This window comes from Protomyctophum bolini, assembly GCF_963924005.1.
Source record: "Protomyctophum bolini genome assembly, chromosome: 20".
Taxonomy (NCBI): domain Eukaryota; kingdom Metazoa; phylum Chordata; class Actinopteri; order Myctophiformes; family Myctophidae; genus Protomyctophum; species Protomyctophum bolini.
The window spans coordinates 19,729,344-19,756,822 of NC_137881.1; the positions used below are offsets into that span (position 1 = coordinate 19,729,344).

At 43.9% G+C, this 27,479-nt stretch overlaps 1 protein-coding gene across 2 annotated transcripts in view; it reads left to right on the plus strand.

Moving 5' to 3' along the window:
• The window catches only part of rbpjb (recombination signal binding protein for immunoglobulin kappa J region b), a 57,431-nt gene that overhangs the window by 12,637 nt on the left and 17,315 nt on the right, over positions 1 to 27,479 (plus strand). For both annotated transcript variants that reach the window (XM_080792810.1, XM_080792811.1), the window contains exon 2: positions 18,641 to 18,679. In XM_080792810.1, the coding sequence (XP_080648936.1) occupies positions 18,641 to 18,679 (39 nt within the window). The remainder of the gene's footprint in view (positions 1 to 18,640; positions 18,680 to 27,479) is intronic.

Here is a 27,479-nt window from a genome sequence, read left to right on the forward strand (position 1 = left end):
CCAACGATGGACACTTTGCAGACCATAGAGAACTTTGAATTATAAAAATCTGGCAAGTCCTGCATGCACCGAAAGTAATAGACCAATAGAAGTGTCACGTGACACGTCCGCAACCAGTTGTGAGCTTGTAGAGTGGCTATTTTCAAGGTGTATAAATACAAATGAATACATTTGTCATGTTATTCATATAATGTAATAAGGGACATATTTTTAATATAACCTCAGAGAGATGTGCCGCGTGCTTTGCGACTGGACATGACCACGCCATTTTCACACTATGCATCTCTCTCTCTCCCCCTCCATGACCATGAAACGGAGAACAAAATCCGGCATGTCTACAGTCTATCCTTTGAAAAAACATATGTCTTATCATAGCCCTGGAATATACGACCGTCATGTTTCGTCATGTTTCATCAGAATGAATGAACACGTCAGAGCATAGGGGATGTCACAATATGCGAGGAAATGCATGATTCTCACATCCATGTGGTGTGTGCTGGTGTAGCTGTCAGACCAACTTAAAGCACAAGAACAGTTTCACATGGCTATGCACACGCCACGCATAAGACTTATAATATATATATAATATCCACAGTTTCTCTATAGCGGTCTGCAATTAACCTATTGTTCAAGCTTCGCCCTCCGCACCAATACAAATTAAATTAGGCTGATATTATTTATTATTGGATGCAGCATGCAGAGCCTTTGCTCACTGGTGACGTGGTGCAGTTGATGCAACAATGATAAGTTACTTATTAACACAGTGATATAAAAACATGAACAATCAGATAGGTATCCGTGTAGTTTCTAGGCGCAAGCTGCATCTCTCACCTATATTATAGTCAAAATGATATGTGCTAATACGCGGTGACGTCATCATTTCTCACAAGCTGTTTCGTATGACTACACAGATCCACTGATCCGGATATTTTGGACTTGTTTCCAAAAACCTCTGTTTGAGTGGCCGAAACGCAGCTTGCGTGTGGCTGAAAGGCCCAAATGCACAAAAAAAAATGCGTTTTGAAAAAGATCCATATACGTATAGCCCAGGCCTATGTGTAGTATTCCAGTGACCTTGTGACCAGACCACTTCAGTCAGTTGAGCATAGGCTCCATAGGCTGTTTTGTATATGTCAGGAGACAGAATGCGTCTTCTTCAGGCCTATACGTATTAATGCCATGCACACAGTCTGATATTTTCGCAACAAAAATAATGTACAAAACCTTTATACATACAACATACATGCTACGAATTTGTCATCCGGCGGGGGTTATTTTTACTAAACCAAATATTTCATCCGAACATTTGGCAGAGTCACCGTCAGGGCCAACAACTCTACAATCCGAATGGCGGGTATTTTACGCTGTAGACTGATGCATACGGTGGTCTGCATTGCTTTGTCCTTAACCACTGCTTTTATTAAAACATTCGCTTAAATCTTGTATTTTACCTTTCTCTTTGATGATGAAACCTCCGCAACGACTTTGTCAAAGTTAAACAATAGCAAACTCATCACTAGAGGATCTATTTAACCCATTCGGGACGGGAACCCCTTTTGGTGTTTTAAGCATTATGTTGTACTTTAGCTGTTGAAAAACAGCACCGTGTGCCGCGCTACGAGCTTGTAGATCTGCTATTTTTTTTTTTATCGTGGAAATGTGGCGCAAAACGTTTGAGTTGAAGAGATTCAGTCTCGCAGACAGAATTATGTTTAAAATGACAGCAATTCTATCAATTTGAACACTTTATAGTTCCATTGAGGCTGACCAGCAATCCTGGTCAATTCTTATTTTACGAAGAACTGAAGTTGTCTGAAATGTCTGAATGGAGCTAGTAGTGAACACAGAACACACGCAGACACACACACACACACACACACACACACACACACACACACACACACACACACACACACACACACAGAGAGGATGAAGCTGTGGCATTTGCAAAGGGAAACTCAAAAGATGGAGCAAGCATTGAAGTAGGTGTGCGCAAGCAAGTAGCTGCTACACCTAAAAGTGACACATCCCATCATTCGATTTTTTTTTGTCAGACAAATAGCCTTTCAGAGCAGCCTAACCAAGGAATGGCAATGAGTAAGTGTATTAGATCTTGTTAGAAATACATGCAGCTCAGTTTGGGTTTATAAAAGGCCACAGGGCAAGCACATGATAACCATCCTTCCTTGTACTCAATTTTAGGATTACCTCTGAGGGCTGTTGGACAATTTCTACTCTGCATTTTGAAACATCTTGAACAGTTTTTTTCACTTATGAACCATATTTTAGAAATTTCCAAATGCTTTGCTTGTACGTGACTGCGTGTGTGTGCATGTTGTGTTGTGTGTTGTTTTGGCCAAATCTCTGCTCCTGCGTATGGATGCTTTAATTTTTTTCATTCACATTTTAAAGTGTTTTCAGCAATTAATATAGTTTTGGGACATGATGCTGTCTGTGCATGTGAATTACTTTCCTTTGTAACTATTTTTCATGTTCTGGATTTGTGTGTGTGTGTGTGTGTGTGTGTGTGTGTGTGTGTGTGTGTGTGTGTGTGTGTGTGTGTGTGTGTGTGTGTGTGTGTGTGTGTGTGTGTGTGTGTGTGTGTGTGTGTGTGTGTGTGTGTGTGTGTGTGTGTGTGCGTGCTAGTACACATGCGTTACATGCTGGTGTGTAGTGTACTATATTTGCTGTTTTTTTTTGTGCATGGCAAAGTACGTGTGGTGATGCAGGATAGCCCAGCAGAGAGAGGCAATGAAGTGAGGCTTTTCTCCCTCTGTCATTATGCTCTCCCATGTCAAAGTGTGTGTGTGTTCGCGCGCGCACTTGAAAACCCAGCCCTAACTCGGTTCAACTACACACACACACACACACACAACAGGGCGTCTCAGGGCAGCTACCAGACCGTTGCCATCTGCAGCCAGTCATCTCAACATGTCACACAGCCCTTCAACAGTCCGTTAACTAGAAACCAGTTTGCATGCATTTAGCCAACCTGTGTGTATTATACACAGATTTCACACGCATATATGCACGCATACGTATGGTTTGGTCTTTTTTTTTTTTTTGTGTGTCTTTCATGAATCCTTTATTCATCAATGAATTTGCTCATCCGTTCACTCTCGACTACATCGGTCGGTCAGATTGGTTTCAGCATTTTGTTAATTTCTTTTTTTTTATGATCAGTACTTTATTTTAGATTTCTTACAAACACATAAAACAGAGAACTTAAAATACAAACACAAACAACAACAGCAGAGTACGTATTCATGGACAGGCAAGATAGATAAGATAAACAAATGGAAAGAAAAAAAAGGAAAAAGAAAAATCTAATTAAAATGTGAAAATAGTTTACATCATTTACACGACCAAACCATTTTGTTCATTTCTGACATCATCCGTCTTTCTGTCCTTCTCAAATCTGTGCCTACCTGACCCCTTTGCACGCTGTTCTGTTCCTCTCCATCTCTCTCTGTCTCTCCCTAGCTTATCCCCCGCCCCCCCGCCCGCCCCCATCCGTTTATCCGCAGTTCATTCTAGAGCCGCTCCTCTGCGGCTGCTTGTCCTGCGGTTCCCTCAGGGACGTTCGCTAACAACAGGAAGGATTGTGGGGAATATTTGTGTTGCGTCTGCCCCCGGCGCTCCTTGCACGCTGCTGTGATTGTTGGCATGCAGGGGTGGCACATGCCAGCCACTGATGCCAAGCCAAGCACCGTGCAAAGGGGAGAGTAGAGCTGACGGCCGCCCCATGACACGAGCCACCTCGTTGCTTTCTGTCTGCAGTGTCTGACTGCCCTCCTACTCGCTTCCTCTCTCTTTGTATCACCTCTCTCTGTCTTGTTCCGTGTCTCGCTGTCTGGTTCTCTCTCTTTCACTGTCTCGTTCCATTTCTGTCTCTCACATTTGTTCAAAGCTGCCCGGGGAAATTAGTTTAGTGTGGCGAAGTTTACAAAATATATATATGGCTGATTAATTTGTGCTTGAGTGATGTGGATGTAATGTAGCCTGTTCGGTCTGGCTTATTAGCCAGGCTAGATGTAATGCTCACGTGTGCAGCCCGCACGCACGCACAATAGGCCATTGAAGGCATGCGTGTGTGTGTATATAAGCAACATTAATTCATAATGCATTGTGTGTGAAAACTGTTGCTAGAAGGCTTTGTCATTGTTTGTGGGTTTGGGGGGTGACATAAGGATGCAGGTATTTCTCAATAGGCCGTGCAATAGCTTGTGCTTGACTTTGAGAAATGTCTCTCGCCTTACCGTGAATCTGAACTCTCATTTTGTTTCTTCCACCAATGCATATAATCAGAGAGGCGGTATAATTATCACCTACCTAAACAAAGATACACACACACACACAAGCATGTGCGCACTGCGCACACACGCCCACGCACGTGCGCGCGCACACACACACACAGGCGCAGAGTTACACAATCTTAAGACAAAAAAGAAATCCCATCCATCTTCAATCTTCCCTCCCATGGCTGTTAGGAATACATGTCCTGAGTTGTGATATCTTTTACCAGTGCATAATGACCTCACTAGAGATTGTCTTTATCCTCCATTAAGTGCTGATTTATGACAGGGGGCCACCCAATGCAAAGCCCACAGGCATTATTTGAGGCATCCTCAAAATTCTATAACATGTTCCAGAGAGAATTGTTTGGGGGTACAATTGAAATGGGCTTATCTGTTTCGTTTTGAGATAACGGCGTCATTACAAGGCCTAGTAATAAACACCCTTGACAAACATTTGCAATGCTTTCCTGGCCTCTTTTGGCCCATAGCCCAGGTAATATTTCAGTCAGACAAAAGATTTGGGCATCTCTATGATTTATGGTTTGGGTTCAAGGTTATATTTATGGCAGGCTAGAAACCTAGAATAGCTTTTGACAGATTCATTTGATGACATTCTAACCAGCACTGGCATGTGTATAATGGATTATATGATCGAGTGACTCTGAGTGAACCGCTACAGCACAGAATTGTTCTTTGGCGTCTTTTATAAAACTTGGATAAGCTCCTGCCGCACCTACTTCAGTACCACAGTCTGAGCTGTCTTTGCATATTCGGTGTCACTGAGCTTCCCTGTGTCTGGAGGCCGGTGGGTGCTGCTGTGAGGTAGTGTGGTGGTGGTGGTGCTCCACTCGTAGTAACAGGGGTGTACGTTCACTCAAAATTGTGATATCTGCTATCAGCCCTCGGGCATGGAAAGCAGACACCTTTATGCATCTAATCCCTTATCCCCCCAACCACCCTCCACCTCTACCCTACCCTGCTGTTGCCCCAACGCACACACGCACAAAGATGCACAGAGTGAGGCCTATATGGAATCACACCCTGTGCCGTACGTGTCCATGTGCCGTGTGCAGCATTCACACGTAACCCACACATCTCCCACACCAGAGTGCAGCTTTGACCTGCTGCCTAAAACTCTACAGTTCTGAGAAAGTGTGTGATTTAATAAGATGGATATTCTTTTTGCACCCGAGTGTTAAACTGAACCTCGGCTTCAGTGGGCGGCATTGATTACCACTTCATTTCTGTTCACAAATTCTGTTCACAAATTCTGAAAACCTTTTAAATGTCACTTACTTCAATCCACATTTTCATAAAACCTTATTAAATAAACATATCAACTGAAATGGCCTAAATGCCATGGCCATTGCCAAGCCACGTAAATCTGGGCGGGCCGGGGTGGTGGTCTCGGAGTGCTTCATCAACCAACATATATTTATTGGCCTAATGTTGTTATGATCGTGTCTGTATACAACAAACTACATCATTTGAATGTCTGGCTCTGAAATGTACTGGTTCACAAGCGTTTGTCACTATACTACTGCTGGTTTATTTACTTGTCCTCCCAGAACACCCCGTTCTCATTACTGTTTGAGCTTATAACATCTGCCTTTTTATATGCATCCGCCCATCCTATCTGCGTTCAGCATACTGTATACTACTGCGCCTGTCTGCTTCTCGTGTGGCCCCTGGCCTCCATGTACAGCGACTGGCCTCACGAGAACACAGGTCTGTTGTTCTTCAACAGGGGGTCCTCAGAGTTACTACCAGGGGGGGCTGCCAAATCCTGTGTGATATGATAGTCTATGAAGCCATCAATGAAATATTTTAATTTTTTTAAATCTGCAACACAATGTTTTAGTGGGGCTGTGGGGGACCATGCTTCATCTCCCTCTGCTGAGGGGTCCTTGGCCTGAGAATCGTTGAGCATGAAGCTGTGCCAGTTTACGTCCTCCGCACTAAATGCACAGACAGGAGTCACATAACATCACTTTAATTGATGAAAACATACAGTATATACTATATAGGGCTGAAGCTGAAAGGAGCGAGCGTGTTGACGTTAATGTGTAATGATGGGAGACCCAACTTTGTATTGGCTATCTAGGTATGTTTTGGATTTTGGTCAGTAACCGGTCCTTACATCGTTTGATTACTTTTTTTCCCGTTTAATGTCAAAGGAAAAGATAATTATTGTTCCGCTGTACCGTTATCACGGTACAGCTGACCCTTGGGTGTTGAATCATGAATGCCTCTTCTACTGTACATTTTCAGTTAACTGATCAGGCCTTCAGTCTTTTATTTAAACCAGTAGCCAACTAACATTAGTAAGTATGAATATGATTCAATATCAAAGTACGAATCATTCCGCAGAGAGGTCTGTGGTCTTTAGGCATAAATATTTTACAGCATGCGACAAAAACAAATGTATGAATAAATATACCTATATAATAACTATTTATGTCCCGTATTGGATCCCCCATAATGTTCAAAAATAGATATTTTTGTAGGAATCTAAATTTTTGACCATTTTGTGAAAGCCCTATAAAAGCCAAGCACATCTTTGTATGTTAATGTCATTGCGTTCAGGCCGCGCACACGCATCGCCTGCCGTTGACTTCAGGGGTCGCAACCCGACCCTTGACCTTGAGCATGTGAATGATGGCGTCTGAACGCCTATGTGGGTTGTGTATTGTTACTTCAGGGAGGGCTGGGGTCAAGAGGCTAGATGGTGTAGGCAGGGCTGTGTGTCTGTCTGTCTGTGAGCATACATGCGTGCTGCGCGCACATAGGCAACTGAATATGTAAAGTGGGATAAAAAGAAGACTTGCCTCCATAAAAGGGCTTTGCATTTTTACAATTATTTATTTTTAACCGCTTTTCACCCTTTTGATTTGAGCATGTCCTCCTAGACCAGTGGTTTTCAACCCTTTTCATGTCAAGGTCCATTATTGTCTCCGCCAGGCCGAAGGCATGGGGAGAGTATGTTCTGCACTCCATCCACCCGTCTGTGAACCGCTAATCTCTGGCACCGTTGGTGTGATCGCAGCCAAACACTCCTCCCTGGATGCCAGAGCTGAACCTCTGCCCCATATTTTTCACTTAGCACCACCAGGAGGCCTATTTATGCATTTTGACAGTACACCATGACCTACAGATTTTGTCCAAACATCACGCAAATTGGTACAGTCTTTGCTCTATTAAACAAAACTTTCAGATTTTTCATACTCCATCATGATTGGTTAAGATTGGCTTCCAAAGTTTGCAGGAGTGCTCCTTTTTTAATAATATTTATATTGAATTTTTAACTCTTGTAGATGCAGAATGTGTTATAAATGTATACAAATAGAGTAGAACAAACTAGAAAAGTATAAATTAAAAGCACAATACTACAATAAAAACAAAGACAAAAAGAATAGGGCAAGCAGCAGCACATCAGCATGAAGCTATGGATACACAATACAGTTAGATATTCATAAAATATATATGTGTAGTACACACAACACACACGGGTACATCAGAAGGCAAATTGCAAGAGTACAGCTGGCGCTCTCCAATCCAATGAATCACTTCCTTTATAAATCAGAGTAGATAGATCCCTGGGCAAGTCATCTATGAGCGGCCGCCAAATATTCATAAAGTTGTTTTCTCTCTACTTTTAATTTGGCACCGAGTCTTCTTTCCATTGGAAGAACTCTGTAGATTTCTCTATACCACTGAGTTACTGATGGAGGTTTTTCGTGAATCCAATTGAACAAAATGCATTTTCTAGCTACGCAGAGAAGCAGAGAAGAAGTTTAAATGGCAGCCCTAATAACAATTGCCCAGGATCTTTGCAGATCGTAGACTTCATAATTTAACTAAATTATTTTGTCGCACACGACCAAAACCTGGCAATCTTGGGGCATTCCCAGAAACGGTGTGTGTATATACGTACCAACCGCTTTTTTGCATTTAATGCACAATGGGGACCTACTGGTCCGGGATCGATTTTATTTAAAATTTCAGGTATTCTGTGTTGCCTATGAAGAATCCTAATACTGCATTTCTTTGAACCGATTACAAAAAAATAAAAATAGAGTGGGAAGATTAACCCATTTTAGGCGGGAACCCCTTTTGGTGTTACATTATGCTTTAGCTATTTAAAAATAGCAGATCTACAAGCTCATGAGATGGGTGAATGTAACGCACAGTCTAAGTGAAACGCCTTGGATGAAGGCGCTATATGAATGCACCATTTAATGGTGAAAATAGGGCCCCTGGGCTCCAAGGAGCGCCCTTTTCTAGTTGTTTTTTGTCAGGTGAAACAGGCCTGTTTTTTATTAGCGACCTAGTCATGATTGGCTGCCCCCTAAGCCAATGGGAGTCTGACCCCATACTGCCTAAGCCAATGTGAGTCTACTCCGAACCACTCGTGTAGTCAATCGCGTAGTAGGGACCTAGTCATGATTGGCTGCCTCCTAAGCTATGACAGTTGAGTTTGCTAGCCGCAGATTCTGGTTAATGAGGTTGTCTTTTTATTTATTTATTTTCTTACTTAGAGCAGGTCTTTTTCAACCACGAGGGTGGTTTGAGAACTTGTCCTATCCTGCAACCATGACAGGTTTAATCACATGGCAGCCAAAGTGTCCTGTCATGTCCTTAAGCCAACTTAAATCTTAACCTAAATCTCTAAAAAGAGAATACCAGCACTCACTAAAACTCATTTAGTTTAAGGCACTTTTTATTCTTTTATAATTTGCACAGTATGCTGCAGAGCTGACAGCACAACGTACGCATTTCGGCGTAAAGCCATCGTCTGCGCTGATACACCGCTGACGAAGGCTTTACATCGTCGGCGTTGATGCAACGCGGAAACGTGTACGTTGTGCTGTCTGCTCTGCAGCATACTGTGCGAATTATAAAAGAATACAAAGTCCCTTACGTTAACTTTCCTTGACGGCACACCCGGTAAGAATGACTAAGACGGACGTCCTTGCTTCAAAGATGTCCTTAAGCTAGTCACTGCACCTGGATTTAAGAGCGTCAGTCAAAGTGGTTCAAATGTGATTTTCCCCCTCCACGGTTACTTGTTGGCTTCCATTACGTGCTGAAAGAAGTAAAAGTGCGGTATCGTATCGGATGCTGTCTTTGCAATCTTTCTTGTGTGCGTGCGTGCGTGCGCGTGCCGGGGCACATAGTGCTGAGGACATGTCAGGGTGTGTATTTTGGTCTCCCAGGAACCCTCAGCCGATGATGTGTGTTTTATCTTTCCAACTGTTTGGACTGTCAGTCACAGCTGTCAAACACGTCCCAAAGTGAGTGACAGTCCGGGTTCACACTCTTTCAATCAGCCCCCTGTGGTGTGTGTGTGTGTGCATGTCTGTGGACATTGTGTGTGTTTTTGTGCATGAGGACTCTATTCATAGCAGCTGTCCCCCCTATCCGTCACTAATACCTCATACGTCATGGTACCTGTCAGAGAACCATGCCAAGGTTCTCCCACACACAACTCCTGTCTAACTTTACCTCGGCTGTGTAGTACAGTATGCTGTTGTGGCCACAACAAGATGATGTGTGAATCCTTTTATTTCCTTTAATTTAGAGATCCATCTATTTTGAATAAGAAGTTAATTTCCAAATCCAGAGTCATTAGTCGCAGATCTGCTGAGGATATTGTATTGTATTTCAAGAAACCTCTGAACGCTGGTCACGCTCATTTAAGTTTTTATATGTCTTATAGCCGTAACATTTTACACGTTGCCGTTTTCAGCAAGACATGTCTCTGGATCGCAGCACTGGAAACTCAGCTGCTCTGGATTACAGGGGAAATAATTAGTACTTGTGTCTGGCAGAGAAGGGCTAAATATTAGATGACTAGGAAGGGAAATAGGAAATGAATCCACAGGAGAGAGTGCACACACACACACACACACACACACACACACACACATAAGCATTGACTTCTATTTGTCGTCCAATGTTTGACAGTTTTATTTTTGTGTCTTTATTTATTTTCATGAATCCTTGCATCCCTATTTTGGGGCATGTTATTATAAGTGAACATTTCACAACATTTCAAATTATTAGCGAAAATGAGATTTACAAAATAGATTCAGAAGATACTGTACAAGAGTTTTTAGATTGCCTAATTTCTCTATCTGTTGTATGACATAGACCCGATCGGAATGCTTGGATGTTTGTAAACAAACGGGTAATTCCAGATAGAGTGGCTATGGACGTTTGTCACGTTTTCCCACTATATAAAATAAAGTAGTGTAGCTCTCCAGACTCGACATGTGGTAGCACAGCACAAGTGCAAAAACACAAAAGAAACTGGAGCACAACCTATATTGACCTGTTAGATTAGATGTCATACCGTACCCTACAATGGTATTCTAATCATTCAAATACCATTGTATGGTATTTGATATGTAAAATGAAAGCAATGCTGACCATGTAACAAATACGATTTTAGAGGTGTAAGACCGTTCCTCAAACTGATCACCCAGTCATGGCCGCTTCAGGTTTCATCACGCCCTTGTTCACAGGTGCACACACACTGTGTGTGTGTGTGTGTGTGTGTGTGTGTGTGTGTTTTGTCGTCCCATATGTCTCTGCTGTTCTCTGTAGCCTTGGGGCTGCTGAAGTGTCAGACTGGCTATATATGTCTGTGCTGTGTTTTGTCAGACTGGTGATTAATAGTGGATGGATGTAAGAAGAGTTATTTTCTAGTATATACAATACATACATTCAGTATCATGGATCTTGGTAAAGCATACATAGTTTGTAATGAGAGAAAAAATATTCAGATTTTGGGGGGTTTTCTGCCTTTTTTCGCTGCAGTGTGGAGCGAGACAGGAAACGGGCAGAGAGTCGCCGTCAGTACACGCCGTCGGGCATCAAAGCCTGCCCTATTGTGGTAGGAGACACAACCACTCAGCTGTCGTATTCTCATATTGAGACCATTTTTAAGCGGTGCAACCACTTCATTAAGGGGCTTTGTGTGTCTCTGGCTGCCCGGGTCTGTCCCTGGCTGGCTGGCTGTGTCCGAGCACGAAAATAGCATTCGTTTGCTTTTCAAAACCAAGTGTCACTGTTCAGCCTAACACCGGTCCGGGACGGCACCTGCGGGTCTTGAGTTGCACCACTTACTTCACACAGGTGTGAAGTAGATAGATCTCTGCCTGGCGTGCCTGCTCTGCTCATACAGTATGTCTGGTGACATCTAAATTCATTGAATTGGCTAAAACTGTATGTGGGAAAAATGGAAATGTAAAAAAATAACAGCATCGCAGAAACAATGCAATCTTTTAAATCGTTCTCGTCTTGTTTAGCATCATCGACCAGCAGTTACTTAGAATTACATAAATTCATGTCCATATTTAGCAACAGATTGTATTTTATTTGTCATCTTCTGTATGCATTGACAACAACTACGCACATGAACACATCTCCCATCACAATCTGTGACGGGAGCTACTAACAAAGGTAACACATTATTTCATTTATACTCCCAAAACCTGCAGCTGTGCAAAATGTGCTCGCAACTAACCTTCCTGTTGAAATGAAGGTTATAACTTATATTTTAAGTGTTTGGCTGAAGAGCAGCTGGTGACATCACTCTCACTTCCCTCTGGAAAGCACAGGACTACGGACATCCTGGTCGTTAATGGTCTGATTGGAATCTGTGCCAGTTTAATGCCAGTTCAACGACCTTGGCACACGCGGGCCTCTTTAACAACCGTGCCAAGTGAAGGTACCAATCAACGGGATTGGCGTTTTCAATGGCATATCAAGGCCATGAGGATCGGTGTTTCCTGCCTGGCTGACGACCACGGAGGAGGTGCGACGAGCGCCAATGCATAGCAGTCTTTAGTCTTTACCAGCTACCTGTACGCTGTAAGAAGTTGAACAAGGAGTTCACATTTAAAGTAGGCATGGCTGTTAGCATTTTACAGTTACCGGCTGCACACTTTGCCCTTAAGATTTCGTCCCTGCCAGCTCCTGAAAAAACACCCAGGCAACAAATCAGTTCAGGGGCACTATATAGAGTCCTCCCTCTCTCTTTAGAGAGGGAGTGAATCCTCTTTCTCTGTGTGTGTGTGTGTGTGTGTGTGTTTCTCTCTCTCTCTCTCTCTCTCTCTCTCTCTCTCTCTCTCTCTCTCTCTCTCCCCCCCTCTCTCACTCACTCTAATGTTTTACAGAATTTGATAAATGAGGCCCACTGTGTTGCCGTCCCACATGCAGCCCTTTGTCGTTTTCTTTCCTGCTGACGCCACACCTTTCAGTGGCCGGACGCCTCAGATTATCAATGCCTCCTGCCCTCCTCCTCCGCACGGTGAAGCTTGATGTAGCCCTGACTGCACACACCACCCGTGTTGTCTGCCCCTGCTGCTGTGTCTGCCCCTGCAGCCTGGCCCTGACTGCACACACCACCCTACCCCTGTTGTCTGCCCCTGCTGCTGTGTCTGCCCCTGCAGCCTGGCCCTGACTGCACACACCACCCTACCCCTGTTGTCTGCCCCTGCTGCTGTGTCTGCCCCTGCAGCCTGGCCCTGACTGCACACACCACCCTACCCCTGTTGTTTGCCCCTGCTGCTGTGTCTGCCCCCATTGTGTATCCAATGGGATCGCTGATAATGTTCAGGAGGTGAGGAGGGAGAGCGGGAGGGAGGAAGGAAGGAAGGAAGGAGGGAAGAGAAAAAGGGATACCGGACGTGGGAGCAACTCGGATGAAACCTGTGTTCTGACAGAGCTTCCCTTTCCTCCTTTGGCCCGTGGCCAGAGGAGGAAACCTGACCTGCTATAGTATAGTAGGTCAGTACTGATTGAACATTGAGATAAATCCTCCATCCAATAATAAAATAATATAAACGGGGCCCTCAGGCCAATGCTATGGGCTAAACGGATCTTATGATCCTGTAAGAAATGCCAGAACTAATTTCAGCGGCGCAAACCTGTATCTCGTAGCTTAAGCTGCTGTGAGTGATGGTCTTTTCCAGACTGCCAGATGTTACTTTCAAGTCGCTCTCAGGGTACCATCTTGGGGGAGCATTGGATGGCCTAGCAGGCCAGCCTCAAAGTTACAGGCCGGGACAAGAGGAGTCTTTGAATTTGAACAGACTTTGCATTGATTCATTTTTCATTAAGCTTTGGTGACCCACTCTAGGTTATAATTCAACTGAAGGCTTCCATTCTAAAACGAAAAATAAATAATATTTTTTGGAAATCCCGTTATATTATGTATATGAATATTAAGATATATAGTATTAGTGGTGTAATAAATATTATACTGTAGCAGTCCATGGTCGTTCTCTGTGATACTTCTGATTACTCATACTTCTGATTACTACTTCTGATTACTACTTCACACAGGTTGTGCCTCAGGGACATCATCTTAAATAATCCTGTGACTCTGGTGATTTATAGTTCTTAAGATCAGGAACTAATGATGTCGTTATGACATTTAGATATATATATTATTTATTTATCACCTGGGGCATTATCCAGCTGAGGGCCGGCACCAAGCCGTAGTAGGCAAGGCTCATCCAGGCAAGGCCACGGTTGGACAGTGAGGTGAATGCCGGGCAATAATTAGAAAACCACATACCTATTATAGCCTTATTTATCCACAAGCACAATAATAAAACAACACTTTCATTAATAACTAAATACACTAAACATTTCTGTCAACACAAGTTCCAGTGAACAAACCTATAATGAACGTGCGATTACGATATCCACATGGAATGGTCCCACAAGACTAAAGATGAAGATATACGCTAATGAGAAAGGAGTATGATGGAGGAAGAGAAAACCAAAAGCCAACAAATATAAATCCCATGTGCACTGAATTGGAGAGAGATCTTCAACAAGAAGGCAATCAATGCATGTCCGATGTATCAATAGATGGATACCTCTGTGCGGGTCAGTTCATATGTCTGGCAAGCATTGGTGAGCATATACTCTGTCAAACACAGCTGCAACGGGTCGCTGCCGATTCCCATTAACTGATTGCATCTCCGCCATTGTTCCATAACTGTGCCTCCTGTCCGTGCACGCTGGAACGGTTTCCCACAGAGCCTCTGGATTATAGCAGACGGCACTCCCCTATCTTGAAGTTAATTCTCATTTGGAGATCAAGTCCTTAAGTTGTTTGTTCTTTCACTAGTAGTCTGCAATCCATTCAACTAGTTTTTATGTTCTTTCACTAGTAGTCTGCAATCCATTTAACTAGTTTTTATGCATTAGTTATGTCTGTTGACACCCATTCAGTTAATGGAGGTTTAGATTAAAGTTATTCTGTCGTCTAATTGATTGTGTATTGATTGTGACATGTGAAGACACACTTCCAAATCTGATTATTTGGCCTGCTACTTGAAAATGTGTGCGTGCGTTGGTGCGTGCGTGCGTGCGTACAATCCGTACATGTGTGGAAAAGTGTCCAGTAACAGCATACCGAATGCAGAGTTCATGGACATTTCACATTTGTAACTGTTCTTGTTGCTGGTGCTATCATCCTCTCTCCCTATGTGTATTGATTGTGACAAGTGAAGACACACTTCCAAATCGGATTATTTGGCCTGCTACTGGAAAATGTGTCTGCGTGCGTGTCTGCGTACATGTGTGGAAAAGTGTCCAGTAACAGCATACCGAATGTAGAGTTCATGGACATTTCACATTTGTAACTGTTGCTGGTGCTATCATCCTCTCTCCCCATAGTAGTCTCTTCTTCCACCCTCTCCCTGTCATCTATCTAGCCGCCCCCCATCCCCCCTCCTCCTCCTCCATTCCTTCTCTGCTTCTCGTTGCCTCGTCTGTCGCCTTGGCCCTGTGCTAGACTCACTACAGTATCACGCACCCCTCTAACCATCCCGCCATCTTTCACTGTTTTGCAGTGCAAGAGGGCGAGGGTAAACAGGAGGGAGGGAGGGAGAGAGAGAGAGCCGTCTGGAATCCATTAGCCCGTTGAAGCATCAGCGCTTCAGTGTGGGAACCTTATTGATCAGACTCCCCTTTAATTATTCCACCTCTATTCCCCCCCCTCCTGCATGGTGGATCTGCCTTTATTCTGCCACGCAATGTGTCTCTCTTCGTCTCCGTTTCATGTATCTCTCTCCCCCCTGTCTCTCGTTGTTTATCTTAATGTTTTAACCGTGCGTGTGTTTGGTACAGCGTTTTGGCTGCTGTATCACCAGCCCTCTCAGTGACCCAGAATTACCACATCTTGCAACATGGGAGGAAATGTGTCTCGGTTTCTCTCCAACTCACTCACACATACAGTATTTACAATACAACACTCATTCACTCACACGGCTCACTCACTCACTCACTCACTCCACACAGCCTCCCTTGCCCTTGCCAGCCACCTCCACGTGCCTTGTGCTTGTAGCTTCGATGCAGACTTGTGCCAACCAGGGCTTGTAAGCCAGGGTTTACTGTAGCCCCTCTGACAGATGGGTGCGATGAAAGAGATTCTTCAGGGAGGAGAGACTGAGAGAGGCAGCACTCAGGCCATTGATTTTTCTATTCCAGCCTTCTCTTTATTTCCCTTACCCGCCCAATCTCTCTATCCCCTTCCCTCCCGTCTTCCTCACTTGCTCTCTTTATGGTTCATCTGGCTAGACTGTATGGCTACTACTAGACTGCATGCCTGCATCATACTGTATCAGGAGGTCTTATACCGTAGAGTTTTGTCTACTCTGGACTTTGGTGGGGTTGCAACTGTCATTTATTTTCTTGGCAATTATTCGATCCATACATTTTTCTCAATAGTTGAGTATATATCAGCGAATTGACGGAAAAACGTATGGACGTAAGATTGTGACCAATTAGAATAATCTGATCAACCACTGAAGACCTGTTTTGTAGTTGGGGTTAGTACACAGACATACACAGCATTATTGCACAAAAAGTAAGTAGCCTTGCCGAGCCATGAGGCCCATAGGGCAGGAGCCTATCTCCTGTTTCTGTAGCGTGAGGCAGCTTGATGCACAAGTACACCCCCTGGACATGACGCTAGTATGTCGCAGGGACTTACCCCCAATCCAACCGTTGATGCTGAGGCACTGGGTCCCATTTGTCTTTGGTATGATTATTGCACAAACATTGCGGTAAAAAAATCTGATCAAAAAGATCACAATGCAACGTGTTAGCTGAACTTATTAGCCTGGGTTCAATACCACTTTCGGGTTTTTGATCCGGTCAGAGTGGAAATAACTTTCTGGAACCCACAACCAGAAACCTCCGGCTCTGTGGCGTGCACCTCCAAATGATTCCCCTAGTTTAGAATGTGTTGAGTTTGGTATAATCGTTTCATTTATTTTGATATAATAATTGCTTGGTATATGCATCTCTTATTCTAACTCGTAGTGCAAGTGTGACTAGCGAGAACAAAAACGAACAAAAACGATGCAATCATGCCGTAACTTAAGTTCTAAACCGGATCACACAGACCAGTTTGGAACAAATACCAGGTTTTCCTCCGTGGTGGAAAGCCTGGTGACTCGATGTTATGAACTTATAGATAGACTATTTTCTGTATTTTGGGGGGGGGGGGGGTTTAAATGTTTCGAAAATGTATATTATATTTAATGAACAAATAGATTTTTTTTCTAAAATAAAACATTATTTAAAATGCCATCTCTCCCCTTTCCTCTTCTGGTAGTTCTTGTGTCTGCGTAAATAACCCTTTACGCCTCTTCAGCAGAATCGGCCGACCCAATAGCATGTGCTCCATTCAAAGATGTCGCAGTAGTTTACTACATGTAGCTTATCAATACGCACACAGTCTTAAGGTCACAAACCCCTTCACCTGTGACCCACATTGTGGTTTCGGCGACTTGTGTTTCGCTAGCAGCACACATCAGCATTTCCAAGAAGCTTTGCTATCAAAAAAAAATTTAAGGAAGGACAAGACTCTATTTTAGCATGTGAAAGTATGACACGGTCATAAGATTAGGGCTAAGTGTGACTAACGCTTTGGCTAGAACAGAATATAAAGAAAAGCAGTGATGGGTTTACACCACCATATCGTGAAACTTAGTTAGGCTTATCGGGCGCGATGAGCCATCATGACATACTGTACATGCATCATGTTGTCGCTGTTGGGCAGAAACTTCCAATGGATCCAATGTAGTTATTTAGTCCTAAACTCTTGTTAATTCTTTTCATCGGTTAAATATTTGTAATGCCCACAGACAGTCTGGTGTCCCCATTTTAGGCATTTCACGCATAGGTGAATGAAAATAGTGAAATTAGCTGATCTGCAAGATTACAACGTGTCATGTTGAGGCTAATGCCAGCTATGTTTGCTAAATAGTGCCATCCTAAGTTTTGACAAAACAAAGTAATATGGTGATGATACAATATAAGGTTTCTGCCCAACAGCGACTCTGATGACTTTACTTCTTTTAAGGGGTGTCTGGTGCAACGCTGTCTTTTTTTATATATTCAGCTCTGTGAGCATGTCTCCGTTTTGTGCACTACTGTACTGTTTTTTTTATTCTAGTTTTTTTTTGCTAGCTTTAGTTATAATCATTTCTTCTTCTGTTTTCTACATGAATATAACCACATTATATCCAAATGGGAGGTAAATGCTGCAATTTGTAAAAATGGCAAAATATGACTCTTAACGTCGCTGAAGTGGGACTCATAAAATGTCCCTGGGACTCATCTAAAAGACCATCCCTGCATCCCGGGACTCATTACATTGAAAACCTATTTACATCACTGTTTATTGGTATTAAGAAATGTAATAACACACTACTCTCCCACATCAGGAGGGATTTGCCTTTTAGATGTTGCACATTTCTGAAATGCAACAAAGGTCGCTTGTCAAGTTGCATTTTTCAGTTTTCAAGTAATTTATTGGAAGGACACAAAAACACTGCTACGCAATGTCCTTGACTTCTTTCATACGTTTTTCACAGTAGTTCTGTTGGTTGCTTGTAATGATGACTTTAAGCTTTTATTTGAATGCTGCACTCAATTCCACTTCAATCTTTGAAAGAGAGCATCTGTAAGCCTTCATAAAGCGAACACAGTTTGTGCAGCGCATCCAGATAGATGAGCCCTTTCTTCCCCCCCCAAAATTTAACTAGCAAAAGGAGTGAGTGAAGTGGGGTGAAACGGAGTTCAGTGTCATTTAGATACAGATACACACCGCCGCCCTTGTCACTTGCCTCAGTTTGGCACATGGCCACGGTGACAAGAACAGGACGTGTGCAATGTTTGAGCTCACCAATGCGTGAAGTTGTGAACACAATGTTTGTGTTCTTGTGTGTGTGTGTGTGTGTGTGTGTGTGTGTGTGGTTTTCAACCAGCCTTCTAAAAGCTCTTCTCTCAATTTTGTGTCTTTGCAGGAAGTTTGGGGAGCGCCCTCAGCCACAGCGCCTGACAAGGTGAGAAAAGATACACACACTGCACATACACAGGCATATACGCACACGTACACACACACACACACACACACACACACACACACACACACACACACACACACACACACACACGCACGGCCAACACCTTTTGTATTGTTCTGGGTTCCTTTTCAAGTTCTTTTTTTCAAATAAAAATTCTGTGTTCAACTACCAGTAAGACGCCCTAAGGGCGTGCACGCATACGCCTGGGTGACGGCAGACTGCTGGGCGAGCGCTGGCGCTTTGGCATGGGGGGGGGGTCAGATCAACATATGGAATGAATTCTGTACTGGCCATATATGGAGCTTGTCTTGTGAGTGTACAGGGTTTGATGTGGTCAGATCAAGGAATGTCAGAACAGGTCAGCTCCATATATGGAGATCTAAGGGTTTGATGAGGGCCTATCTAGGGCCTTAAAGGGACATTTCACCGCTGGATGAAACTGCACTCAATGCCCATAATGCTTTAGTGCACTTCCCTTCCTTGTGGAGAGGGGGGAGGCTGCATGGAGGTGTGACTTTGTAGTCCAGGAAGGAAGTGAGATCCCATACTGACCTACTGTCGCAATTAAACCATTATGTCCCATTAGAAATGGTTCAATTATATATACATGAAATAAAGGTAATGGGTCGCACACACCAAGACTGCATTTTAGTTTTTATTCTTGCATGATGAATCAAACGTTTGTCTTCGATCCATCATGCAAGAATAAAGAATAAAATGCAGTCTTGGTGTGTCCAGTATATGATCTGAACGGGTAACGCACCATAAGTCAAAGTGTGGTTGTCACAAGAAAGGTTTTCCAGTGTTATACATGAACATCAAATATAATGGCTGCAACTACAAGTGATTCCATTCCATGCTCAAGTTCTTACCTTATTTTCTTCAGCAAGAATTGTGCCATGGCACAAGGTCAGATACTGTAAGCTCCAAACATCTGACCTTGGAGGTGCCCTGTTCATAACGTACCTGCCTGAGCATACATAAGGCTGTCCTGTAGCCTTTTGAACTGGTACTCATTAGAATGTGTATATTAGCAAGGCAATAACCAGCATGCCTTGCTCAACGTGTGGAGACGAATGAAGCACATTCTCAGACAGTAACTAATCCTCGCAAAACACATCCCATAACCGTAACTACATAAAACCTTTGTAAAGGAATGCCTAAACGAATCCACGTCTTGTCTAATTGAATGCCTATAGTAAACCTATCCATTTCTAATTAAATGCATAAAGTCAACCATCTCTAATCTCATTTAGTACCTACATTTTGCTAAACCATCTCAAAATGAATCTTCAAACTCATCTCTAAAAACTATTGCCAAAACGAATGTAATTTAACTAAACAATCTCTAACTAATAATCTAAACTCAACCAGCTGTGTCTGTTAATGCAGTGCATCATGGTCAACTCTATTCTAAGCGCTACATAAGAAACGTATCACCATTATGAAGAAACGGCATTGATGTTATATTATTTTTCTTCATGGTGCTGAACAGCAGTGGAGCGTTTAGATTTCTCCATCCTCTGCCCCTGGTTGTTCCAAGTCATTTGGAGGAACATGGTTTTGAACATAGAAAGCTCATGGTCTCTGTGGTTTGCCTCTGGTGTGTCTTTTTTTTTCGGGCTCTCTCTCCGTCGTTTCCCTCCTATGTGTCAAGTACAAAGTGTGTGTGTGTGTGTGTGTCATGACGTGCATGCGTGCGTGCGCGTTATTGCGCGTGGCTCTCAGCAGGGAAAATAAGGGGTTGCTCATTGCCTGGAACAGCCAGGCGTGGTTTCGGAGGAAAATAAGGCCCCAGCACCTTTTGATGTGTCCCCATTCTCATTCATGTGCTGCCAGTCTGTTGGCTTCTACCAACCCCTCCGTTTGTCTGATGGACTCGATGGCCAGAAGAATTACAGCTCATTTTCACCAGCCTGCCGAAAGGCGTGTGTGTGTGTGTGTGTGTCTCTGTCTCTGTTCAGTCCCCCCCCCCCCCCCCCATAATTGCTGCGATGGGTCTGCACATTCACTCACACGCACTTGTCCAGTTCTCTCCCCTGCCGAGCGACCAGTCCATGATTTTCGCTCCGGCAGCTGTGTAGTAAGGTAAAAATCTGCAGGGTCCTGACTCCTTTTTTTGGGGGATTTTAGGGCAGCGAAAACTGTGGGTCCTGAAGGGTCGCCCGGTCAGGCAGGCTGCTCAACTGGAAATACAATTCATGACACACAACGCAAGTGCACATGTACCGTATGCAAAAGAAAATTATCCGAGTGCGCATGCGGATAATATACAAAGAAAGACAGACACAGTCGCTCGTCCACACACACACATACACATTACAACACACGCGTGACAAACCGCCTCCCCTGTTGCTTGCGAGAATAAACCCTTGAAGTGGCGGCTTTTCCCCCAAAAGAGTGACGTTCAGCTCTGCAGAATACATCGCCTTACTGGAAGAAACTCTTATGGAACAGCATCAGACGATGAGAACGAACTGAATTGTTAATTTGTTATACTGGTCTAGAATGTGGCCATATGTTGATGACGCATTTTACCATCTAAGGCAAGCAAATATGACTTGTTGAATATTTTGATATTTGCATTTGTATTACAAGCTGCTGAGATAAGATTTGTTAAGGAAGTTTTACTTAAGATACTGTATTATTTTCATGACCTAAACATATCATTTGATTATTTTCTGCCTACATTTAATGGTTTATTTATGGTTCACTACTGGCTGAATTTGCCAAAATGACGTGCAGTAAAATGAGTTCAGGAGTGTAGGATTTTATATAGTGCATGTACCTTTCACCTTTGGTCACAGCTGCATTGCCTCTAGTATATGAATTCATGTCACACACAATTTAACACATCCTAGGCTCTGGATTAATGTTCTAATCTATATTGTCGTATGTTGGCTTAAAATCATAGGCCAATCAAAGTCTAATAGTCTCTATCACTTTAGAATCCAGAAAGCACCCTTTAATTAATAGGATCTCTCTTGTAAATGGTTATTGAACGAAATGTCTGTTTTGTGTGTTGAATGTCTGACAGTTTGTTGGTTACAAATTAGCACTCCGTTATTTACTCGGTTATTTACCATGGGCCATAACGACATAAGCTACTATGTGGTTGGTTGGTATGTGGTCAGAGTTTCAGCGAGTAACCAGCCATCGTTTTGACTTTCATTTCTGTTATACTGACCTATTTGGCTGATAAATGACATGTCAGTTCGTGGAACTAGTTTCCTGTCCTGTTTACTTTGCACGCACGGCTCTGCTGTCCTTTGCAATCTCTGACTCAGTATTGCGTGCCAGTTGTCTTATTGCATGTGGTTCTCTCTCTTGCACATGTATGTGTGCAGTGCACTTGAATAAGGGGGATGAAATCCCCACATTGGTCATAATGTCTGAAATCAAATTAGTCAGGGCACGGATGTCCCTTGTTATCTGCTATACAGATTTTTTGCCTTGGGAGGGAAGGCAATGGTAGAGGAACACTGTAATAGGATAGGATAAATCTTTATGACCCCAGGAGAGAAATTCATGGTTTGTCTGCGTGCCCGAGTGTAAAGCAGTACTAAAGTGTGTGTGTGTGTGTGTGTGTGTGTGTGTGTGTGTAAAGCAGTGTCAAGGGGCCTGTCAGTGTGTGTGAGTGTAAAAGTAGTACCAAAGGGACTGTATGCGTGTGTGAGTGTAAAAAGCAGTACTACTAAAGGGCCCGTCTGTGTGTGTTAGACTAACACACACAGACGGGCCCTTTAGTATGTAAAGATCTCTTATAGGAAGTTGCATAGTGTCTAGTCTAGTGTCTGTCACTCTCACTTCTCTATTGTGTGTGTGTGTGTGTGGTCGGCAATAATGGTCAGATTTCCCCTGTTGCCACACAGTACCCATTTCTTTGACACAGTAAAATCTGGAGTATTCATTTAACTCTGAGAGGGCAACTCACCAAAAATCAGCACCGGATAAGCTCTTATAGCCAAGAAACGAGGTGAATAGATTTTTTTTTATATTAACCATGCTTTGCTGCTGGGTGCAGATGGTATTCCTGTTTGCTTTGTATACTCTACTTAGTTTATTACAAGTCCTGGATCTAACTCTGAGTTTCTGCCAGAAAGACGTCAGACATAGAGCAATTGAAGAGTTGCACAGCCTAGTACTGTAGGTGAAAAAACATGGTCCTCAGTCGAAGGCTCAAGCACTTTAACAGCTGCATATTTAATTTTCTATACCCGGTCCAGTATATTATAATTGGGCACATCCATGTTTGTTTGTTTTGTCATTAATTTAGTCATATAGAATGGGTCTTAACAATATTTCATTGAGATGCACTCTGGGTCTTGTAATCTCTGGGTCTGGTAACAAATCCAGAGTCTAGCCAGCCTGTTGATTAATAAGAGAATGTGGGCTTTCTTTTGCTGCCAAAATTGTTGAAAATGAGTTGAAAAAATATTACCCATTTTAAGTGGCACAGTCAGAGCAAGCCTGTCATTTATGTATTCCCAAGTCGCAACACTTGGCATCGACTCCTGGCGCACACAAACGGGCCGCTAAAATTCCATCTGATTGTTGCCAACTGTTTGAATATTGTGGTTATCTATTGTGTGGTTATTTTCGGGAGCAGCGAAATGAGTAGCCAGGCAGAGCACAAATGACAATACTCAAGGGGCCATTCTGCGTGACATCCCGCAGAGAGCCATTTCTGCCCCTGACGGGAGTGGTCTCTCACTGGATGACAATGCCCCCCCATCTAAAGCGGTAAGTGGAATGGTTTGATGACGAGCATGCAAACAAGCCATGGCTGACACTGACAGTTTTGGCATGTCCCGCCTACCTTGGAGATAGAAGACGTTCCAGAGTTTTAAATGGCGCTTATGGCTGATTTATACTTTGTCGTACAGCTCAAGGATACTTGATGCTTATTGTGTTGCTTGACGAGAGTAACTCGAAATATTCAACTGAAGAACCTGTTGCATCATTAGCCAGCCTTTACTCAGCATTATGTGCAACATGGTGCACCATTACAGTACATGGAAGTGAGCACAATTTATGACACAAATGACCCTTCACAGCCACCGTGACCTTTATCTTAAGGCTGTGTGTGTGTGTGTGTCTGTGTGTACACTGGGCTCAGTGGCGCCCTATCTCTGATGTCATCCTTTCTGCGTGGCTGCCTGGGTCACAGCCATTATCAGAGGTGTCCAGTGATAGGTTGAAGGTTCACCTGTAGGCATGACATCATCGTGCTGCTCGGACATCATGTTCCACATTCAATCAGCCAGCGCTGTAATCTCTAGGGGAGCTCCAGGGGTTCCTTCATTACTGTGTGTGTGTGTAACCTAAATGTAGCCTCTGCAGCCTACATTTTGGACTATGACTCATCTGAATGTTCATAAACAATCTATCTGCCCAGAGAAAATCCACATTAGACTAGAGACGAGGCTTCTATTTCTGTGTATTTATGTGCCCCTGTTTTTTTTCCTTTTTGTATATATTTTGCAACCCCTTTTTTCACCCAGTGTCAATTATCTAATGTAATCCTGGGCGCTACACTTAATAATAATAATAATAATAATAATGAATTGCATTTTTATAGCGCTTTTCCAAGTGCTCAAAGCGCTTTACAATGGTTCATTCATTCATACATTGGGAGGTGAAGCGGCGAACAGTCGACGCCAGCGTCCTCACTTCCCACATTCACACACCAATGGTGGCAAGCTTACACCGACCGACTCATTGGAGGCAATGTAGGGTTCAGTGTCTTGCCCAAGGACACTTCGACATGTGGACAGGAGGAGCCGGGATTCGAACCGCCGACCCAGGGATCATTGGACGACCTGCCACAGCCGCCCACACAGCAGCACTTCCGCTTCCTTCTATGCATGAGCTGCTTCTTTTCACCTGACAGGGGGAGTTCCCCCGACCGGACGTAGCGCGTGGAAGGAACACGTTATTCCGACCATTTCCTTTCCCCTCCATCAGGCGCCCCGGCTGGCCAGGGGCAGAGCCATAGAGTAAGACAGAGTTACGACATTAAGGGGGCAGAAAACAGCCTGGTCACGCGGTTCATGTACTCTCACGAGCCCATAGACTCCAATGCAATCCGTAAACTTCCGGTTGTCCCTTTTCAATAGAAGTCTATGTAGAAGAGCCTGGCCCCATTAAGTGAACGGAGTTGACGTAACTCTGTCTTACTCTATGGCTCTGGCCAGGGGGAGGTAGTTTAGAGACTAGGACTACTGCATGTTGTTTTGTGAGGGTATACCTACCCTAGGGGACACGGGGATAACATGCAAACTCCACCTCCGGTATGGGCACTGATGACGCGGAGGAGAGAACACGTCCCCAGCGGGAATCAAACCCAGGTCCTTCTAGCTGTGACTGTGAGGCGACAGCACTACCGACTGTGCCACCATGGCCCCGCTCTGTGCCCCGGTTAATGTATTAGAGACACACAATACTGTTATCGACAGTGACGCCAATGAAACGCAGTTGGACTCTAACGGGGGCTCTCAAGTGTTCACGGAGCTTTTTAATAATTGAGAGAATGAAATATAGAGCGCAGCACTGTTGGTAAAGCAAAATATCCCGTACGGTTGGAAAGTAATTTTCCCGAATGAATGCTGAAATAATGAAAAATAAAATGACCCTCACACTCCTGCCAGACGGCTCAGCATAACCCAAGCCCCCCTCCGTCCATGCGTCCTTCTTTTCCTCCGTCACCCCTCCTTCTGCTCCATCCATCCGTCCTTCTCGTGTCTCGGGGGCCCCTTACTTTCCATAACAAAGGCCTGTCTAACCCGAGCGTGTGGCCTGCTATTGCGTGGCAGAGTGGAAAAGCTCTGTGTGCGCGCGCGTGTGTGTGTGTGTGTCAGTCCTCCTGAGCCGGGACCTCTCCGAGCAAAAACGGCGTGTCAGGTGTCATTGACATCTGTGCAAGCGGTCCTTGTGTGTGTGTGTGTGCATTGTGACCATGTGTGTAGTACTGCGTTGTTATTGTGCATGTCATGTGGTAGATCGTCAACCCCCACTGCTTCGGCCACATGAGCTCTACCGGTCCCAAAAAAATATTGAATTAATTTCTCTGTGTGTGAGTCAGTGTGTGTATGTGTGTGTGTGTGGGGGGGGGGGGGGGTGGCCTGGCTGACAGAGGTAATTGGAGCACGGACCTTGCAACATTTTGACACGAGATGCGGATTCTTGGGCGGTGAGCTCAGCACTTGCTGTTTTCCCTTTCCTTCTCGTTCTCTTCTATTTCCACGTACAGACACGCTGTCTGTCCTCCTCTCTCTGTCTCTCTCTGTACTGTCCCTCTGAGCCGTTCATCCCCACAGCTTGGTCTTATTGGAGGAGGGTGTTGAAACCACATGGATCCTGAGGTGTTCCAGGGGTGACTGCAAATGCATGCACGTGGTACATGCTCTCTCTCTCTCTGTCCATATTACACCTATTACGCCTGAATGTTTTTTTTCCTCTCCTGTGTGGCCTGCTTAAGTGCTTATCCGGTTGGCTTTGTTTTCATGCACGCAATAATCACACAGGGATTGAATTTTTTCGGAATAAGTCAAACTTCCCATTGAGCTGCTTACATGAGATACCTAAAGAACTATTCCATTCATAGACCTGCTTTTGACACGTCTGATTAATGACTAGAGACATGCCCCTCCAATTTATGCTTTTCATCATGTAACTGCCGTGCTGTAGCCCCTTCTTGCTATATTCGTGCACATTTTGCACCCAGTTTTTGGATTGCAAGGATGCTTAAGGAACTGGGATGCTGGGAACTGGAAGGTTTCCTGTTGACCAGCTCCGGTTGGCATCAGGTCGAAATGTGCAAGATGCTGAACCCTGAACTGCTCCAGTGAGCAGGTTGGTGCCTTGAATGCCTGTCTAGGCCTCGGGGTGTGAATGTGGGGGCGGCGGTGGCTCAGGGGTAGAGGTGCTGGATCGCAAACCGCAAGGTTCCCAGTTCGAACCCGGGCTCCCCTAGAGTTGGTGTCGAAGTGTCCTTGAGCAAGACTGTGAACCCCTAATTGCTCCTGAAGTGCTGGTTGGTGCCTTGCATGGTTTCTGCCGCCATCGGTGTATGAATGTGTGTGTGACTGGGTGAATGTAATGCACATCTATGTAAAGCGCCTTGGATAAAGGCGCTATATAAATGCACCATTTACCATTTATTAACCAATGTATGTACTGTATGAATAGCACATCGCTTTGCATTAGTGTTGGGCTGTTACAAAAAAGCAGTACCCTGAAAATACTGTAGTATGTATCCGCCGAGCGGCAATCGTAACTACGGTGTCAAGCGGCACACAGGGTAGCGCTCTGCAGATTGGTCGATATAATTACCAGGTGATTTTAAAATAAACGACAACACATTGCAGGGGCCTGGATAGAGTTACTGCAGTTTTAATTCCTTTTCACAAAATGTAGACTATAGCTCAAAGTTATTGAGCGGCATTAATGAGTACAGTTCACTTGTTGTCTCAATGACGTCGTTTTCTTTCCAAAAGTTCACTTCAGTGGTGATTTCAAGAGCACATTAGATCCATGGATGCAGTTAATGTCAATGTTATTTGTCTGTTTTCTTCATTTTTACCCACTGTTTTTAACAACTTGATCCTCCATAATACTACATCAGATCGGACCATATTCTACTTTCTCATCTGATAATGTTAAAAATCTCTGTTCAAAGTAAAATAAATAAAAAGGAGTTAACACTTACAGTAGCTAAGTTAAAGGGACACTTCACCCTTTTTGCAAAAAACATATGTTAATGACGTTTAGAAGATTT